Genomic DNA, 22492 nt, shown 5'->3' on the forward strand with positions numbered 1-22492 from the left:
TGGACATAATGTAATGGTCGATATTATAGGGCCTTTGCCGACCTCTAATGCCTTTAAGTTTATATTAATTGGGGTGGATAATGCTTCGAGATTTGTTTTTCTCGAAAAGTTAAGAACTTTGAATTCTACTGTTATCTGTAACAGGTTAATGGATGTTTTTAGTAGGCTAGGAATTCCGGAATCCTTGACTACTGATAATGCATCAGTCTTTGTGTCTGCCAATTTTAGATCTTTTTTATTTGGACTAGGAATAGAACATATTAGGATCAGTCCATACCATGCTGAGGCTAACTTAGCTGAAAGATTCATAAAAATTTTGAAATCGTCATTAAGAGCTTATTGTGCGGAAAAACAGCAACAGTGGTCTCAATTTATACCTGTATTACAGTATACATTGAATATATGCGAACATTCAGGACTCAAATCGATTCCATACGAATTATATTTTGGACGTCCCTTGAACACCCCATTAGAATTGAAATGGAAGATTTGTGACCAAGAATTGTTCAAGCATAAGAATGCTGATTTATGGCACAATGCTCTTGAGAACATGGAAAAAGCATGGTTAAAGAGGAAATCTTTATTATCTAAAATTAGAGGTCCAGTTGTGGTTTCTGTTAACGACCAAGTTTTAATAAAATCCCATGTTAAGTCCTCTCTTGCTGATAAGGTAACAAAATCATTGAGTTTTAAGTGGGATGGACCTTTTATTATTCGGAGGTTCTTGACTCCTAATACCCTATTGATATCTGATGCTGATGATTCTCGAGACTCATATAAGCGAGTTCATGTGTCGGATGTTAAGAAGTTTTTCCCTAGAAGAAATGTTTAAATACGGTTTCGAAAAATTCAATCAGAAGGTTTTTTCTCATCGCTTTCTGGAAAATGAATGACAGTAAGGGTAAGAATAAATGTAATAGGAGTAAGATATCTTACGTAAATAAAATATTTTTAATTTGTTGTGATTTGATATAATTTGTATACGTTTGGTATAAAAATTTTTAATGTGTGGAATATAAATTTTAATTTGTAAAATAGACCATGATCTAAATGTTTTGAAATTTTAATGAAATTAAAAATTAAATTTTTGGAAAGAATTTTAAAATCTGAAATATTATATAATGAAAGAATTTAAATTTTCTAGTTAAATTTGAGAATGGTTTATATTTGAAGTTATATTAAATGTATTGTGAAGTGTTTAAATGTAATTGTACAAGAGTGTTTCATTTTACTAATGCCTGTTTTTGTTATACATTTTTTTATGAGTTTTTCCAGCTGAGATATTAATGTGGAGCATTCCTGGTGGCCATACAAAAAATATCCTTCTCGGAATTTTTTTTCTTCGGAGGGGGAGAAATGTAGCATGCTCAGCTACATTGAGTAGGAGCTGCCTTTAATTTTTGGAACATCCTGTATATCCTGGTGTTCGGAATCGGAAAAAATGGACTAATATTCAAGAATATACAAGATTATGAAAGAAAGAGAAAAATGTATAACTTCTGATTGTATAAGTTATTCCTAATTTTTGTATAAAAAAAGTTAAAATCTTATGTAATGAGAAAAATGAACGAAGGACATAGAAGCTAGTTTGTTTGTGACAATTTCAAGGTTAAGATTATGACGTTATGTCTGCTCGATTGCGCGTGGGCAGCTGCCTCGCTCGTGTGCGGAAGCCGTGAGCCAGTCAGTTGCTGCGTGGAATGTTTGTCTGGAATGTCTGTCTGGGAGTACCTAGTGGAATACATCTGATCGCTTTTGACGGAAATATGTGATCTATAGAATACGAAGATTTTAATAGCAACCCTTTGGCTTTGCGTTCGTTATTTGATTTTGCGTTCGTTAATTATATCGAATTTTCAGCCAAGAGTTGTATGTTTAACAAAACTAATTTGAAAGGGTAGAGGCTAGTAGAGGAGAATTTTGACAGACCATACCAGAGGTGGAATGGAGCAGTCTTGAATTGGTGAGTATAAACCTGAGTGTAGTTATTAGAACCTTAATTCCTATAAACCCTGGTTATTAATTCTGCTAATACTTTTTCCTACTAATCCAAGTAGCTAGATTTGTTAGACTATTAGATTACTAGACTAAATCTTAGGAATTTATCTTGGAAGAAAGTTCTTCGACGTCGAATTATTACTTCTTGTTTGCTTCACGCGTTTATTAGTATTTAAATTTTTGTGATTTTTAGATTTGCCGTTAAAGTCGTGGTCATTTGATTTAGTTTTTGGCGTCTTTCTATTCTGGTTGTTTTCAGGCAACCTTTGAAATTGTTAAGAGGGATCAGATTGTTCTCACTTTGAATTATAAAACGAAAAGTAATTTATTATATTTGACTGCTATTTTTTCAATCAATATAAACTTCTTGTTCAATTATATTTAATCGTATTTAAAGCTTTATATTAGTTAAATCATTCTTAGAGTTCAAGTTATTATTATTGTTAGTTTGTTAAATCTTTAAAAAAAATATTTAAAATTTTGTAATAAAGTTCAGATCGAATATTTTCTTTTATTTCAATCTGTATCTTATATTTGGTATATTACGAATACTACTGATTCAGGTTAATTTGCGAGTCATTTTTAGGGAGATTGAAGCCTGCACATTTAGAGGTATTTTTCTTACGAAGTTTTTCCAGCAACTAGAACCGTGTCATATGATAGTTTGACTAAAATTAATCAGTATTTCTTTATTTTGCTTTATACTAAGAAAAGTGTCAAACAGTCACCGGCACAAGGTTCGTTACAATGGTAAATTTACTCCACTGATGAAGGCTGAATACCTCTCCCTCTTTAATTAAAAAATAAAATGTTCCATGTAAACTACTGTAAAAAAAATTAAAATAATGTGGTCATATTTTGTGAAGCATCACAATCATCTGCATTACTTGAATTTAAAATCAATCGGCAATGGGAGATTGAACTTCTTTCGCCACTCCTTATCCCGATGTAAAAGCTGTGTTAAAAGATTACGTACGTGATTGATTTTGATACAATATGATGTGTATGTTTGAGTTCATTGAGAGACTCACACAATCCTCAACCAAACTTCTCTCAATAGAGAGCATTGCTTCGCAGATAGTATTTCTTCTCTTAAGATATTCCGAAGGAAGGAAGGAAAGAAAAGAACATGGAAAAGAGTCACTCAATGGCTGATTTGTATGGTATTATCCCGGTACGGCATAGTTTTCAGCAGAATGGCAAATGCTTTTATATTTTGCTGACTATCTATAAAGGTAACCAAGAAAGTTCTATCACTTTTTCACCCACCACATTAGAACATCGATATGTCACCTAAGACGTACCTAGAAGATGAAAAATAGTCCCTGTCAGCATCGATTACACTCTGCCAACGTTGGTTCTGGAAGGCCATGGATTCCATTACGATAGAATTTGGTGGGCTGTGAAGCGAAGAAGGTACCAAGTGCATTTTGCATCTCTACTAAGGATTTCAACTGGCGTTCTCTAAGGTGATTGTCCAAGAAATGGAATGGATGATAATCGGATGGTGCAATGTCCGGGAAGTATGGCGGATGCAATAGTGTTTCATATCCAATGCGTAGAATGGTATCCCGGGTCATCCTAGCCACGTGGACTTAGCGTTGTCCTATAACAGGAGGACTCCTTTGTGATTCAGAAGTGTTGGCTCCAGAGTTTTGAGTTTTTCTTGAACACGGCTCAACTGCTGACATTACACAGTTGCATTGATTCTCTGACCAGCTTGTAGTCTCACATTAAAGCCGCTATTGTGGTTGATAGTGATTACATTAAATCAGTGAATCGTCGATACGTTCAATTACTCAGTGTATATGGTTGTCTTTTTCACTGTTGCCAGTGTGTCCTCAAATACCTTACACACTATCGAATTTGCTTTAGAAGATTTAGGCGAGAAGGAATCATTAAATTTCACGTGAGTATTCAAGTTTTTAATTTAACATCCCATTTTTATGCACTAAGGCTAAGGAAGACGGCAATTAGATGATAATGGTGGAATGACATAAGTGGGAAGGAGCGTGAAATCCTGCACACGATATTTATCCACCATAAAGTCCACTTGGCGCGGATGGGGTCGAACCCGTGATCCCACGTACCAGAGATAAGGGCTCTATCACTGAGCCACCGTGGCCTATGAGTTTTCATGATAAATTTAAACGTTATACTTGCTCTGTTTGCTCTAAATAATTTGCTTAGAAAGTACCTTTAAGCATTTGTGTAAATAAACATGAATGCAATGATGATTGCTCGCTAACTCCTAGACCGCTACTGATTTTGATGATTTTTGGTACATGATTGGACCCTGACCTAACATAGACTTTTAGCACATTTTCGGCAAGGGGAAGAGAAGGGATGATATAGGGATGACATGTAAAAATAATCGAAAACGACCTATATTAGTGTTGAACCCACAGTTTAGGGATCACTGAGATGGATAATGACCCATCTCGATGCCACTGAAATCCAAGTTCAGCCCCGATTGATATGAAGATGATAGTATGGGGAGGAAAGGGGTGACATGTAAAAAGAACCGAAACGATCGATAATAATATCCAGCTCATAGTTTCCAGGGTCGCTAAGATGAATAGTGACACCACTTCTAATGCCATTTGGGTTCAAATTCGTCCCATGTGTATCCTGATAAGAGAAGGAGTTCAAAATAAATCTATTCTTCCTGCTATAAATCTATTCTACCCGTGCGATCAACGGGTATTTCAAATAGTTACGTAATAGTGTAGTCTATATATAAATTTCACTGTACAATTTACACCAAAATGTGGCGTGGGAGATCCGCATTCGATTTTCGGCGGGAGCTCATGTGGTTCGGATTCCACGTTAATCAGTAGGTCCACGTCTCATATAGTCTCGCTGCTGAACGGGACGTTAAACTCAAAATTAATCAATCAATTAGGCTTAAATCTGAAATCGTCTAAATCTGAAGAAAAATTTTAATGAACAAGGAACATCGTATCCTTAGAAATAAATGTAATCAAGCCGTCCGTAATGCGAAATTAAAATTTTCCTACACCCTGATCGAGAATAAGAATCCCTCCCCTCTTTGGAGAAATTTGAAGCTACTTGGCATTAGTAGCAGTAAAAAAGGACAGCCTGATGTAGTTGCTCCTTTCTCTGCCGATTATTTTAATAATTATTTTTGTAGAATTGATACTTCTAGCTCACAGATAAATGGAAGATGTGATAATACTGGACAAATCCCTAATTTTAAAATGTTTTCTCTTTCACTTGTGTTACCCCACAGGATGTACTGAAAGCGATTAAGAGGATAAAATCCATTACTATAGGTGAAGATGAGATAAGTATGACATTGATCAAGAAAATATTACCTTTCGTCCTTTCCAGTAGCGTAGCGTGATATTCCGAAAGGGGAATGCCAAAGTTAGTCATTTGTGCGATATAGTACTACTGCAAGCAGCAATACATAGCTATTCCGAATGGAAATATAGGGTTATACAAAATTTAGGAGGCCCCCCTAATTGGAGGTCTAGTGGGGCATAGAGAAGCGAATGCGTGGATTACGTTAGAATTTAATAGCCAATTGTCTCAGCTCCTTCTTGCCACTACCGTTGTGACGAGAAAACTAGGCCCCACTTTTGTATGAACATTGTTTCCAGTATCGTTCCCTTAATTTCTTTCTCGTGGGCGGCTTTTTTCTCCACATACCACACGTCAATCTCGTTCTTTCAAAAAAAAAAAAAAATCGCAACTAGAAATTTGTCATCTTGGGTCCGGAACTCAGACGCCCGTTCGTGAATATGGGCCTGAGTGTATATATCATTTGAAGATGTAAATACAAAGCACTTAAACCAACTCTGGGGGCCTGTTTCTGTATCCATGTACTGAAGTCAAGGGCGCAAATCTGTCTTCAACGTTCGTGGGATGGGTAAGACTGTTCCCATAATCCTTTCCTTTTTTTTTTAACGATGTTCAAAATATTTATAAAGTTGAAAAATGCTGTGGAGGATTAGGGGAGCAGAGTTGTCTATAACATCGGCAGGAGGGCACATTTTAAGGCTTATTGTGGAGGGAGGGGAGAAGAGACTCATATTACAGTAGATGAATCAGATTTCTGAGGTAAATCTGTTGTACTCGTATACTATATACCAAATGATGTAGATGAAATAGTGGTACATATCATTATTACAACTCAGTTCCGTGAGCACATTCTGAAATTTGAATATATGCATAATAATAATTGATATATTTCTACTTACGCATCCACAATGATCCACATTAAAATTTTAGGACATTTGTTTTATAACAATACAAATAATGACTTCCCCAAAACTATGAAAGAAAATCAATCAGGCCTATATTTGGCGCAACAATACTCTTATCTCAGCAAAATTATGATTACCACAATAGCATTATAGGAATTGTTACAGGAATTAAACAAATAGTTGAAAATAGACTACTAATAATTAATGACAATGAAATATTAAAGAATACGATTCTTTTTTAAAAATGAAACAAGTCAAAGGACATCAGTTTCCTTTGTAGCAGTCGGATAGAAATCATCATCATCATAATCTCAAATCGGATTATTGGGGGGGGGAACAAGATTGTAGGGAACATGTTTCCCTTATGTCCCCGAGATTTGTGCCAGTGACTGAAGGGCCCTGGCACAATCTTTGCGAGTGACGGGGAGTGGTGGCTCTCTTGTCCTACCAGATCGGTGACCGTAATTCTACAGAATGCTTTAAATTTATGCCTGTATCTGTGAGCTTCTTTACGATGAAGATTACAATTACGATGCATTTAGTTACGATTAAGGCATAACTATTTTAATACTATTATTTACATAACCGGCATGCTTCAAAAATGCGTTGAACTAACCATTTTCGTTTTGTTCTATTTCCTTTATATTAGGGCTCGTACGTTCTGTTCAGAAACTATAGCTTAGTTCAAAATATATACAGTTGGAAATACTTGAATATGCCAGCGTATATCTAAAGCAAATGTTGGGTTGCAAGGGATGAGGAGGAGTGAGAAGGGAAGTATTGCGCATGCGCATTCAACAGAAAACAGACGAAAACCTCGATGCTTTCAGTAGGCCTGGAAGCCCGAGGAAAATAGCATACGACAGGAGGAAAGACAGAAAATGTGCATCTGAGCGACGCGCATGCGTAGGTTCCTCTTGTCAAAGTAAGTCGAGAGAGCGCGCCAGAAGATTGCAGTGGAAATAATTGTGATAATTACAAGCAAACAATTTATATATAATGAAATACGTACTTTTTCTTATTAACAGGGGATGCCGGGCATACCGGCGTTCCCTGACGCTATGCCGCTGGTCCTTTCACCAATTACCAATTTATTTAATCTTCCCCTTACTACCGGCATATTCCCAGCCTTGTAGAAGGCTGCACGAGTTCTACCTCTCCCTAAGATTAAGGATATCCGGTCTGTAGAAGACTTAAGGCCTATTTCCATCAATTACCTGCCCTATCTAAAGCTCTTGAATATATTGTAAGTGACCAAATAAAAACCTTTTAGACTCTTTTCAATCCGGATTTCGTAAACGTTGCAGCACTTCTACAGCCCTTATCAGTATTACTGATGATATACGTTCTGCTTTGAACAAAAGAGAGATAACCATACTTACCTTACTGGATTATAGCAAAGCATTCCAATCATAAAACCACGACATTTTGCTGCACAAACTTGTACGAAAATTTATCTTCTCTACTTCAGCTACTAAATGGATCCAAAATTATTTATGTGACTGAAAACAGTATGTGGTATTTGCCAGCTTAGTTTCTGGTCAGCGCAACCTCCCTTGCGGGTTCCTCAAGGTAGTGTTTTAAGGTCTCTTCTTTTCTGTCTTTGTGTTAATGACTTACCGCAATCTCTAAAACACTGTAAGTACCACATGTATGCGGACGATGTTCAATCTTCTTCACCAAGGCAAATAAATACATGTGTAGCAAAGATGAACGAAGACTTGAGTAATTTGGCTAAATGGTCAGAAGATAATTGTTTGATTATAAATCCAGTCAAATCAAGGTCAATTTTAATTACTTCCAAACGTGCAACAATTTAATAGATGCTTCACTTGTTTCCAATATAACTTTAGAAATATTCCCTTCTCTTCCTCTGTGAAAAATCTTGGCGTCATACTTAACAAATATTTGACTTGGTCTGATCAAATTAACGCATCATGCAAGAAGGCTTTTGGAATTCTTCATTCTCTCAGCAAATTAAAAAAAAAAAAAAAAACTTTTTTACTAACACAGTTGCAAAAAACTTGTTCAAACTCTAGTGGTACCACACCTGGAGTACTGTGACACCGCCTTAACTGACGCTGATATACATTTACAAAACCGTTTGCAGCGAGTGCAAAATGCTTGTATACGTTTTATTTTTAATTTAAAATTTTCCGATCATGTAACACCGTTCTTTGAAAAGCTACAATGGCTGAAGATGCAGCAACGGCGTAAACTACACTCGTTTGTACTGCTCTATAAAACTCTTACTTTTGCAGAACCTTCTTACCTTCTAAAACACGTTAATTTTTTTAAGCGATTTCCATGACAGGGACACAAGATCACGTTTTAATAGCCAGCTTGCAATTCCTGTTCATAGATCTACGTATTCCTCGAAGTCATACATAATTTCAACGTGTCGTGATTGGAATGCTTTGCCAACCTCGGAACGTGAGTCAAACTCTCTAGCATCTTTCAAAAGAGCAGTTTACAATTTATTGTTATCAAAGCAGTGTTGAATAAACACAGAGACTGAAGATCCAATAGAGATGCTTGTCATAAGGAAATAAAATTTAACATTTATTATATATTGTAACACTATGTATTTTAGTGTAGCACTAATATTTGTGTGTGGTATGTGTGTGTGTGTGTGTAAGTGATCGTCTGTTTCTTGTATTTTTTTTTAATTTAATTTAATTTATTTTATTTTTTTACTTTTTTGTTAATTGGAAACTATATTCTCTGAATTTTGAATTTTGTATCATGTTTTGGTGGTAAATAAGGTTTCTTATAGCCTTAATCTCGGCATGTCAAACAAATCGAAATAAATAAATAAATAAACACTAAATGAAAGTACGCGGTAAGAAAACTGCGATTGTGTGATGTGTGTTAATAGTTTTACGTAATGCTACATAGAGTTTTAAATTCATCATTATTGGTGTATAACACTTGAATATGCTCACGTGTAATCCAATGTTATCGAGTTTTATATATATGTATATATAGTCCCATCTGCGTCTTTAGTAGATTGTGCAAGCAGAGAATTTTCAAATATAATCCAGCATTGTCAGGTCCTATAATCAATATGGAGCGAACTCTGGGTTAATAAGGCAGAAATAAAGGTTAAAGGGCCTGATACGGCAAGCATATCACTCAAATAAACCCCATCTTGCCAACCGTACCCCATTATGGACTTTAACTCCAGGGTGTTGAATTAAGTTTTTATTTTATTTATTTATTTATTTATTTATTTATTGTTAAGTATAACATTAGAATACTATGTAAAGTTATGAATACTTATCATTTATTTGATTCCTGAGTTGCAGTTGTTTTTCATGAACTCTGCTTATTGAAAGTATCCTCTGCTGTGATTCTATGCGAAACTTAATTACTCTATATTTGGAAGGGAAAAGTATCTATTGGTACTATTAAATGATCGCACGCTGCTTAGTATTTGTATCAGATGTAATTCATGTAAAAATATATGTATATATGTGTAGCAAATGTAGAAAAAAATAACTGCAGATACTGTCTTTCCAATTTCAGCACCATATTCGTCTACAGCACACACCAGGGGAACACTGCTATTGATTTGGAATCAAGTAAACAATTTGAAGACCATGGAAAGAGACATGAATGCCATTTTTGCAAGAAAAGATTTCAATTGCCGAAAGATCTGAGAAGACACATTCTAGTTCACACAGGAGAGAAACCATATGCATGTACATTTTGTTCCAAAAGGTTTAATCGAAAAGGAAACTTGAAAGTTCACTTGTTCCTTCACAGTGGGTATAAACCTTTTTCATGTCCAGTCTGTTCCAGAAAATTCAGCCAAAAGATATCTTTAAGGAAACATTTCATAACGCACAATAATGTGTAATGCTTAGGCAACGTCTCATTATGCAAGATGTGATACTGATATCCTCACTGTTGAAGGGATTGATTTCTTCATGAAGCATAACAACGCTCCTAACGTACCTGATGATCAAGGTATTGGAAAGTTTGGGGCATTGTGTGAAAAGGAATACTCAAAGTACAAAATTATATTAAAATCTGTATGTGGTTTCAAATCTGTGTGGTCTCGCGTCAGCACACAGATGGCAGAACAAATTGGAAAGAAGTCTTGGACCGTGCATGGAAAATTCTTTGTGCAATTGGCGACAAGGATGTGAGGGAAGTATAATCAACATCATGCATTAATAGAGCGTGTGTGTTTTCTGTTTATGTTCCATTTTATGCCTCTGTGTCTCTTTGGTTGGTCAATAAAAATACTTTCCTAACTCACGTCGGACTTTTTGTTCATTCCCTAGTAGCGCATTTTTCTGTTAAAAATGGCTTCATTCAAGAAAGCGCATCATTCGGCCCTTCGCCAGGATACTATTCGTGCCCGGAAAATTAATTCAAATTATTGATTTACTTGAATTCCAGTGATCTTCTTCTCCCCCATCCATGGGTTCAGACATTGATATAAACTTAGATGTGTACAATTTCATACACAGAGTTTAGAAACTAGCACAATCTCCGCACATTAACAATAAAAATAGAATAATGATTTTTATTTTCTTTTATTTTAGCCATGTTACTCGAAAAAGCTTGGACATACACACTGCATAAGGCTCGCTCTAACCTCATAAGAATCAATCTAATTCAATTTTATCCACTACTACGAGGCATGTAATATATATATACTTCCTCTTCTTTCAAGCTGCCGCGACTCGTCCACTCCATCAAGGAATTGGTTTAATTAAGCGTTTTTAAGTGGAGAAATTCGTAAGTATTACAGAAGCGAATTGGTGGTTGCCGAAATGCTTGTCATTGCTTGTGGATAATACGAGAAGCTAGGAGCGATTTAGATATAAACATTTTCCTCCATATTAAGAAATAGAAGCAGCTTGCCATATTCTTAATGTTACTAGATACGATGGCAACGCTCATTACGACTCAAAATATAAACCTCTCTCTTTATTTTAGTTTTTAGAATGAAAGGATTGGAAATACATCAATACTGTCAATACTGCTCTGCGCTGAAGAGCAGGAAGCATTATTTGATGATTAAAAAAGAAATGCGATTGCACAGCATGCAACTCACATCACCAGCCATACTTCCTGTCTAATATGTAAAATAAAATAGATTTTATGGAAAGAACAGTTTGAAGTTTGAACGTAACAAATACGTGATATATACATTAAAATATGTCGTTTAAATTCCAAAAATACAAAAGAAAACGAAACAGTATATTAATAACTTTTACAGTGAGGAAATACGTAAGTTCTCCGAATATCGAATATGCTATACCCTCCAAAAGTATAAAATATTATTTAAAAGCTATTATCTGATGAAACAACGGAACGAATCGTTTAGGTTCGGACGATCTGCGAAAACACACTCGTGTGGTATGTGCAAGAAATGTTACTGTGTTCCAGCGAATCAGATACTCTAAAAACCATCATAACTCAACCAATATCCAACATCAGCAAGGACCATATGATTCATGCGTGTATTAGTTCCTGTCTTGTATTGAAACCGCTATTGCAGTTGATAGAGATTACATTAAATAAACCTATACCTCAACCATCACTGCATCAGTGTATCAAATTTTGGATCGATAGTCTTGTTATTCATTAGATAAGGTTGTCTTTCTCAGCAATATGCCCTCAGATATCTTACGCATTGTGTAGAATTTGTTTTAGAGTATTTAAACGAGAAGGAAATCTTAAAGTTTGCTTGAGTATTCATGTTGACTTTAAACCTTACACATGCCCTGTCTGCTTGAAAACAATTTACCGGAGAAATATTTTCAAACATCATTTAATAATATGTTCCGAAAACAAACTTTAATGTGCAATATGCGCCAAAACATTTGAATCTGAATGAAAATTTAATGAACATAAATTCCATCACAGAATACTAAGTGAAAGTAATAAGGCTCTAATTGTCTGATGTGTGCTAATACTGTTTTACGCAATGCTAAGCTGACTTGTAAATTCAGAATTTGAAAACATTTTCTAATAGACTGTGATATTAACAAATCTTTCAGTGTGTAAATATTGAGCCAATTATCTATGGAAAAATTCGTTCGTTATTGACTGAAGTTCAATGTTGCAAGTAAATTATCTGGTAAACAAATTATGTTATTAGTGCTTACATATTGATAAATAAGTTGTATGAGTTTGTAAGTATGAAGTTTTCCATTAAAAAATTCAAAATTTCACCACAAGATTAATGATAAACATAAAATATAAAATTATTATATACAGACAACTATCCGTTTAATGAAAACACCTGGAGTTGGTAAAAAGCCAGATGTCAACGGTCAGGCGGTAGGCGCAACGCTGGGCTGTTGATGGTAGTGTCATAGGACAAATTTCATACTACATGAGGAACAGTAGGACGGCAGTACAGTGAACTGAGCAGAAGGTGATAGTGTAAAATGGACGACATCTGATTTGCAAACAAGGCAAATTATTGGCGCTCGGTTATGTGGCGCGAGCGTGACAAAAGTGGGTAGTGGTGGATGTGTTGTGAAGGACACTGTCTGATGTGATGGCGGTCTAAAAAAAACTCACAGGTAAACCACATCGGTGTACAGGAACAGTAGAAAGAAACTATCAGTGACAGGTCCCGCCGAAGATTAAAGCGAATTATCTCTCAGAACCGTCTTGCGATTGCAGTGCAAGTGACGGAGGAATTCAAGCAACACCTCCTACAGCCTATATCGACAGCCTCAGTCCGCCACGAGTTACATGGTGTGGTCGTATAAAAACCGGGATGCAGATGAGGGACATAACACTTTAGCACATGCCAATGGTATCGGGAACATGCAACATGAATCACTCATAACTTGTTAAGTGTGATATGATCGTATAAGTCATTGTTCACCTTATTTCAAAGCATTGGCCATGGGCGCTCAAAGAAGTATATAATCCAAACATGGCTGCGACTTTCTGATGCCATGAGGTGTAACATTCTATGCTTACGTCACAGATCGCGTTACTTCCCGTGATTATGTCGCCTTTGTAGGGAACAAAGTGTATTCTATGGCTTTAATATTGTTTTCTAATAATGACGCCATATTTCAGTATAATAGTTCACCACTAACAAAGCTGTAGTTATTGCAGAGTGGTTTGAGGAATACCAAAATGAAGTTGAACACCCCTGGTCTGTCCAATCACCGGACCTGAACAAAATTGAACTTGTATAGTCCATTTTGAAGACACGAATCCGGCGTAGATTTCTGCTTCCACTCGTTCATACGGAACTGAGTAAAATGCTGCACGCAAAATGCTGTAATATTTCACTTGCTACCATTCACGACCTCTGTGTTTAAATTCCACGTCGCATAACAGCTATTCGAAGGGCGAAAGGTCATCCAACCCCATTGAATTGATCAATTTCTGTATATTAATGAATCCATCCCTACTTCCCTCAAATAGTATATTATGTGTTCTACATGTCTCAGTATGAAACCAAACCAGGATGCAAGAATAAAATATAGTATCATTTATCATCGGTGTATGTCACTTGAATATACTCACATGCAACCCGATATTTATCGAGCGTTTTGTGTTTAATATAGTTCTGGCTCTGCCTCCCAATGAGGACAGAAAAGTTTCGACCATAACCCAGCAGTTTTAGTAACTAGGGAGATACTAAAATAATTTTGAAGCGAACTCTATATTAATAAATCAGAAACACCGGTTAAAGGGCCTAATACGGTGAATATATCACTCAAATAAACACCATCTTGCCAGCAATACCTCTTTATGGGCTATAACTCCAGGAAGTTGAATTAAGTATTTAGTATAACTTTAGAATAATATGTAGAATTGTGAGTACGTATTATTCGAGTGTTATACTATAGCCCTTTTCTTGACTTGAAGTTGTGTTCCATTAACTCCTTATTAACCTATACTTTATGTGATTCTCTACAAAACTTAAACTATAAATATATTTGAAGGGAAAATATCTACTGATACCATTAAGTAACAGTACGCTGCCCAGTAACTATTTGTATCAGAAACAATATATGTAAGAATGTATGTGGATATGTGTTTAGCGAATGTGGAAAAATAAATTGCATGTGCTATCTTTCCAATTTCAGCACCATATTCGTCTACGACACGGACCAAGAGAACACTGCTGTTGGTGTGGGATCAACTAAACGATTTGAAGAATATGGAAACAAACATGGATGCCATTTTTGCAAGAAAAGTTTTCAATCGCCTAAAGATCTGAGAAGACACATCCTAGTACATACAGGAGAGAAACCATATGCATGCACCGTTTGTTTCAAAAGGTTTAATCAAAAAGGAAACTTGAAAGTTCACATGATGCTTCACAGTGGGTATAAGCCTTTCTCATGTCCATTCTGTACCAGAAAATTCAGCCGAAAAAATTCTTTGAAGTACCATTTGATAACTCACGCGCGTGATAAATTATATTGTACAGTTTGTTCGAAACATTTTGAGTCTGAAGAAAAATTTAATAAACATAAATCTTGGCATAAAGGACTGCCTTGAAAAGTAATCTATTTTTAGATGTAACTGATATTTTGTTTAAAGCAACAAACACGAACATGTTAGAGCTAACTGTAATAAATATCCTTTTGAAATAAAGTTTTTTTTTTTTTTTTTTTAATAATAAAAGTGTTTTCCAATTGCTGTTTATGTTAGCGACTTAAGTTCAAAATAGTATCTTATAACTAGAAAGTAGTATCGAATGTACAGATTAATTTTAGAGAGTGGAGAGAAATATGGTTGAAAAAGTAATTTAAAATTTAACAAATGAAAATTAAAAATTATTCTAAGAGAAATTATTCTATTAACTGTCGAAGTTAATTTTAAGATTAATTGACTGAAATTTAAATTGACAATTTACATTGCTGTGCAGCTAGAAAGTTAATGTAAAATTTATGGATAAAACTAAGATCATGAACCAAGTAATTAACTATTATTAAAAGCTATTATGTTCAAACAACCCTGTTAATTAATGAAACGTAAAAAATAAAATATTGTAAAATGCAGAAACGTCAATGAAAATCACGTTACAACTAAAAATCTGCACAAAATGTGGGGAGCCATAAAATACAGACTATTGTCACAGTCAGCGCTATGTTTTGATATAGTGATATTCCAATGATAAAGTGATATTCCAATATGTATCTATTACATACCATGTTTTTTTTTTCTCTTTCACATGCGAAGGAACTTTAAAAAATAGCGTCAAAGGAAGAAGTCCTTCGTTCACGCATTGTTAAATTCTAGGAAAAGAATCATGAATTGGGAAAGTCATATCATGTGATGCACTTCGTTGCTGGAGGTGTCTCAAAATGAACAAGTTATGCAATACTTAAATCTGGAACAATAGGACGAAAAGCAGGAAGTGATCGAAAATCAGCTATTATGACGAAGAAAAATCAGCAAAAATTAAAGAAACTTTTTGAGAATAAAGATGACGTCGAAGCAGCAAAACCATTTCATTGTTCACAACAATACATATCTAAAACGTTAAAATCAATGGGAATCAAAGCCTAGCGAAAGGAAAAAGCTCCATCTTATACCGACGCTCAAATAACAAGTGTGAAATCAAATTGTCGTTGGGTAGTCCGAAATTGTAAAGGAAAATCGTTTGTTTTGGATGATGAAAGTTACTTTAGCCTTTCTAAATCTCAGATGCCCGAAAATTACATTTATTATTCCTTAGACAAGCAACACGCTTCTCCTAATATAAAATATAAATGTAATCAGAAATTTGAGAGCAAAGTGATACTTTATTTTGTCGTATCTGACAAAGGTGTTTCTGTGCCTTATTTTAAGTCTAGTGAGTTAGCAATCAATCAGGATGTGTACGGAAAGCAATGTCTTCAAAAGACCTTAGTTCCCTGTGTAAGAAAATATTATTCAGACAATAATTTTATTTTCTGGTCTGACAAAACCAGCTCTCATTATGCGAGAAAGGCTCAGAAATACTTCATGTCACTCATCCTTTTTATGCCCCAAAACAAAAATCCAACTAACTTGCCCCAGTGTCGCCTAATCGAAGATATTTTTGGACAATTGTGGCAATTGAGTTATTGCCTTCCACAAACATAACTGGAAGGCAATAACTGTTCAGCAGCTTCAAAGAAGAACCGCAAATATTTAAAAGAAATTGGCCCAAGTGCCGTCTAAACAGCTTGTGCTTCTATTCCAAAACATTTGTGGTCTGTAACTGATAACGTACCATTTGCAATGCGTCATTAGCATTTGCTTGTATTCTTATGTATTTACTGTAAATAAACGCTAAAACGTACTTTCAAATTGTCGTCTGCTTGTTTTTACGTTATCGCCCAATTTGTGCAAATTTCTAGTTGTAACCCGTTACGTGATATTGACGTACAAAATCGGGTTGCAGGTAAGGGACATAACACTGTCACGAACATGCAACATGGTCCGCTCATAACTGGAAATGTGTGATATGATTGTATAAGTCACCATTCATCTTATTTCAGAACACTGGCCGTGAATAACTGTCATGGGCGCTCAAAGAAGCATATAATCTGTAACTACAGTGAAACATGGCGGCGACTTTCTGATGCTGTGAGGCACAACATTCTAATGTTATTGAATCCTGTTCTTACGTTACTGATCGCATCACTTCTCGTGATTATGTCACCTTTGTAGGGAACAATATGTATTCCATGGTTTTGATATTGTTTTCGAATAATAACGCCATATTCCAGTATAGTAGTACATCACTAACAAAGCTGTAGTTATTGCAGAGTGGTTCGAGGAATATCGAAATGAAGTTGAACATCTCTTGTCTGTCCAATCGCCAGACCTGAACAAAATTGAACTTGTGTAGTCCATTTTGAAGACATGAATCCAGTGTAGATTTCTGCCTCCACTCGTTCACACGGAACTGAGTAAAACGCTGCACGCAAAATGGTGTAATATTTCACTTGCTACTATTCACGACCTCTGTGGTTTAATTCTACGTCGCATAACAGCTATTCTAAGGGCGAAAGGTCATCCAACCCCATAATAAATCTGGTAAGGTGCGCTTTTTTCAGATGTTTCTATTGAATTGATCAGGTTTTGCATATAAGTGAATTCATCCCTACTTGCCTCAAATAGTATGTTCTGTGTTCAACATGTCTCAGTATAAAATTAAATCAAAATGCAAGAATAAAATATAGTATCATTTATCATCGGTGTATGTCACTTGAATATACTCACGTGTAACCCGATATTTATCGAGCGTTTTGTGTTTAATATAGTTCTGGCTCTGCCTCCCAGTGAGGGCAGAGAATTTTCAACCATAACCCATCATTTTTAGGCAACTAAGGAGACAACAAAATAAATTTGGAATAAACTGTGTATTAATAAGCCAAAAATACCAGTTAAAGGGCCTGATACAGTGAACATATCACTCAAATAAACATTATCTTGTCAACAATACCTCTTTATGGGCTATAACTCCTTAATTAAGTTTTCAGTATAACATTAGAATAATATGTAGAGTTGTGAGTACGTATTATTCTAGTGTTATGCTAGAATATCGCTTTCTTGACTTGAAGTTGTGTTCCGTGAACTCCCTTTATGTGATTCTCTACAAAACTTAAACTATATTTGCAAGGAACTATTGATACTATTAAGTGGCATTACACTGCCCAGTAACTATTTGTGTCATAAATAACTTATGTAAGAATATATATATGGATATGTGTGTTGCGAATGTAGAAAAAAACTGCATGTGCTGTCTTTCCAATTTCAGCACCATATTTGTCTACGACACGGACCAAGAGAACACTGCTGTTGGTGTGGGATCAACTAAACAATTTGAGCAATATGAAAAGAAACATGAATGCCATTTTTGCAAGAAAAGTTTTCAATTGCCGAAAGATCTGAGAAGACACATCCTAATACATACAGGGGAGAAACCATATGCATGCTCCGTTTGTTCCAAAAGGTTTAATCAAAAAGGAAACTTGAAAGTTCATATGGTTCTTCACAGTGGGTATAAACCTTTTTCATGTGCTGTTTGTCTTAGAAAATTCAGCCGAAAAAATTCTTTAAAGTATCATTTGATAACTCACGCGCGTGATAAATTATATTGTACCGTTTGTTCAAAACATTTTGAGTCTGAAGAAAAATTTAATAAACATAAATCTTGGCATAAAGCACTGCCTTGAAAAGTAATCTATTTGCAGATGTAACCTATTCTTTGATTAAAGCAACAAACACTAACATGTTAGAGCTAACTATAATAATGTCCTTTTGAAATAAAGTTTCTTTTAAATAATAAAAGTGTTTTTCAATTGCTGTGTAAGTTAGCGACTTAAGTTTAAAATAATATCTTATCACGAGGGTACAGATTATTTTTAAAGGGTGGAGAGAAGTATGGTTGAAAAAGTAACGTAATATTTACAAATAAAAATTAACTATCGAAATTAAATTTTAAGATTAATTGCTTTGAATTTAAATCGGTAATTTACACTGCTCTGCAACTAGAAAATTAATGTAAAATTTGTGGATAAAATGAAGATCATAAACGAAATGATTATCAAAAGCTATTCAAACAACCCTGTTAATTAATGAGACGTAAAATAATATATTGTAAAATGCAGAAACGTCAATGAAAACTACATATTTATTTAATTATTTATTTATATTTTTTTTATTTTATTTATTTATTTTTTTGATATATCAATAGGCTCGATCCTAAATTATAGAAAATTCCAAAACATGTGAGCCTTCTCTCACACCACTACTAAAAGGGCAACTCACCCCTTGTTAGGACGATGGTTGGTCGTTGTTGCCAGATGTCCGATGTCATTAGGTAGAAGAAGAAACAAGAAAGAAAAACAGAAGGAAAACAAGTGAAAAAAAACATGATGTTATTACTTTTTGTGATAGATTTAACATAGCATTATTATTATTATTATTATTATTATTATTATTATTATTATTATTATTATTATTATTATTATTATTATTATTATTATTATTATTATTATTATTATTATTATTATTATTATTATTATTATTATTATTATTATTATTATTATTATTATTATTATTATTATTTTGAAAGACAAAATATTTCATAGAAAGTAGCACAGTTGGTTTAATTATACCTTGATGTCTTTAAGAACGTTACCTATAAAGGAGAACTTAGCATTTTAAAATAATTGTCATATCCAAGAATGCATTCTCTTTTAATTGAAAGAGCAAAATTGTGGAGGGAGGCATAAGAAAACCTAGATTGATTTTGTATAGATAGAAATTAGCACTGGCTGCCACGTTAAATAATGTCCTTTTATTTGGGATGTAAATTAGTGTGGTTACTCTTATCCTTATTTTTCGTTTTTCTGGGGATGGGGAATCCTTTACTACTTATTTTGGCTGTAACGGGAAATTTGGGGAATGATTGCACCCAAGCACTTGAAGGATGAATACCACTGTTATTATTATTAGTATTAGTGGCTGAAAGTTACTACAAACTCCCTGGAGATACAGCCTCTGAATGTGTATAACCAACCAGCCAACTTTTAGCGGGTGATGTCAGTACATGACTTCCATCGCCTTTATTTGTGGATCTCTAGACCAGGCTTACTATCTTTTACTTTAAAAAAAAAAAAAAAAAAAAAAAAAAAGCCCTCCACTTGTCTCAAAATGTGAAGTGAATAACGAAAATTGTGCCTGGAAATCAAAATCAGAACCACGAATATGATAACCGTATGCAATAGCCATTATACTGTTACTACTATTTACTATTACTACTAATATTATTATTTCAACATTAATATGTGTGTGATCAAAATGTAGTAAACTCTTACCTTTCTTGTTTATGAGCTATCATCATCATCACTCTCATCTTCTGAAGAATCTGTTACTTGTACACAGATTTCAGTTCTTTCATCAAAAATAGATTGAAAGTTTTCGTAGCTTCCTTCAATGCTTTCTACATGTTTGATGTAATTTATCCACTTTTCGGGCGTCACATGAATGCAGGACCCCTTAAGAAGTTGTATTACTTCCCCCACTGGTCGCTTCCTTAAATTTCGTGACGAAACCCTACCCTTCAGTTCTGACCACACCATTTCGATGGGGTTGAGGACGCAATGGTAAGGTGGTAAACGTAGCACAATATGCCCATATTTTGCAGCTAATTCGTCCACCGCATATTTCTTTTTTCTGTCGGTAGCAGAAGTGTTCTCTTCTATAACTTCAAGGAGAACGGGAATTATAGGAACAGGATTAGGAATGGGGATATTATGCAAGGTCATATAGTTAAGAATTTGACTTTTCTTCCAGGAAGAGGTTGGTTTTGGGTTGAGAACACGACTGTGATATGGGGCATTGTCCATAACAATTACAGATGGTGTCTCAAGCCGTTTCAATAGTTTCTCCTCAAACCAATTCTCAAAGATACCTGCATTCATGCTACCATGGTAATCTGCTGGAGAATCAGCCATTGTTTTGTGCGTTATTAGAAGCGCATCGTCAATAAAACCTGAACGCCCCCCGCAATGTAGAATAACAATTCTATCACCTTTATTCCCAGGACTCGTTACAGCACAATTGTCCGAATCGTCTGTCCAGTTCTTCATCCGACAGGAGTTACTATCAAACCACGTTTCGTCGAGGTACACATCTGCATAGCCCTGAGCACGAAGATTATTGATACTCTTGATCACTATACACTAATGCTAACACCAGTCGCCTGCGTTAATAACTTATTTAAGTTTTTGGAAGTTAAGACACCACCATTATCAATGACACTTCGTAAAAAAAAAAATCACATTTTTCACTAACATTACTGTTTGCTTACGCAACTTAGCTCCCCTCCCAACTACAACATTATCTTCTTTCGTCGGAGTTCTTGGCGAAGAAGGCCCGGGCTCCGGATTTTCATCCAAATATTGCTCGTTACGAGTGTTATTGTTTAACCAAGGTCGGAAAAACATTGACATTGTAGCGAATTATAACCGAACACACTAACACAAAGAGTGAATCAAGACTGAAAGAAATCTTGAGAAAAGAGGACATTTGGCAATCTCTTTTTCTGTTTCTCGCCTCTTGTTTTCTTAGATTTATGGCCAGTTGACAAGGGTCAGAGCCATGTGGGTGATCTATGAATTCCTAGAACCAGGGTTCTCTTGATCTGAAACCATCTATATTAATTATAGTTATTTAGCTTTTATTGTACATTATTGTTCCAAAAAAAAGTAGTGTTAATTTTAATATACTCAACACTTTAGCTGTGAAGTTGAAAAGTAACCGTTGATAAAACAATATTGACAGTAGCACATGCACACACTTGCAATAGAGAGATAAAAGACTGTTTAAATTCCAGTTTTACGTACCTTTTCTCACAGGTGAAAGAAAAAGCATTTATTACCGGTAAGTCTATAGGTTTACGTATAATGTTTGGAAAAAGAAAAGGAAAAAGTGCTATAACCAGGACAATGCTTGCACACAGAAAATGCAGTCGCTATTCTTCTACTACAGAGACATTTAAACATTTAAAATATCGTATTATGTAACGTAAACATCGAATGACTTGGGAGAACCTTAGAAAAATATTTAACTTATTGTATCTTACATTGTAAAACGCATACCACTTTTATTTTTTTATTTTTTAGTTTGTATCAAAAGTTAACATGAAACACTTTCTTGAGCTCCCCTTGTCCCGTAAATGGTTTTCTAGGTGAAGTTCTTTATTTGGTATTCCACTAAAATAAATAAAATTTCAAACGGTTATCTGAATAGTGAAACAGTAATTAATTCTCATATTTCTAAAAGAAAATCACCTAAATTAAAAGTGGAAAGGAAAGAAATCTATATAGAAAAGAAACAAACGAATTTTAAATAGAGCAATGCAAGGGATTGTAACACTGCAATGACGTAACCCTACCTACTTTCGTTTTTTTTCGATCGCCTTCCAGAAATAGAATTAAAGTACCGTTGTAACTAAATTATTTGTAATTCTTAATGCAGAACAAACTTTCTAATATTTCGGTTACATTTTAATGATTAATGAGGCTTGATGCGTGTTCTATATTGAGATCATCATATGCGTATTGTTTTAGTAATAGTGGACATTTTAAAATAATATACAAGTAACTTAATTTTAATGTGAGAAATTTTTCTTTCTATGTAAAAGATACTTCAAACAATAGCACTGTTTCAGTATTCAAATAACTAATTTCAACTTATGCATCCTACGAAGGAAACAACAAAAACATTAAAAAATGACTTACAAAATTGTAAAATGGACCTCCAACAAACAGTAA

General features: G+C 34.7%; 1 protein-coding gene across 9 annotated transcripts in view; it reads left to right on the forward strand.

The window, feature by feature from the left end:
* LOC145680652 (uncharacterized) overlaps positions 1-22492 on the forward strand; it is a 407115-nt gene that overhangs the window by 312617 nt on the left and 72006 nt on the right. The window contains exon 4 of one of the 9 annotated variants that reach the window (XM_081751372.1): positions 17968-18400. The exons of 6 other annotated variants lie outside the window; for them this stretch is intronic. In XM_081751372.1, the coding sequence (XP_081607498.1) occupies positions 17968-18385 (418 nt within the window). In that variant the 3' untranslated portion in view covers positions 18386-18400. Of the gene's footprint in view, positions 1-9758; positions 10497-14314; positions 14748-17967; positions 18401-22492 lie in introns of those variants that run through there. 2 more of the 9 variants (XM_081751371.1, XM_081751384.1) reach the window with 2 other exon arrangements.

Source organism: Thermobia domestica, chromosome 3 (genome assembly GCF_964235325.1).
Source record: "Thermobia domestica chromosome 3, izTheDome1.hap1.1, whole genome shotgun sequence".
Taxonomy (NCBI): Eukaryota; Metazoa; Arthropoda; class Insecta; order Zygentoma; family Lepismatidae; genus Thermobia; species Thermobia domestica.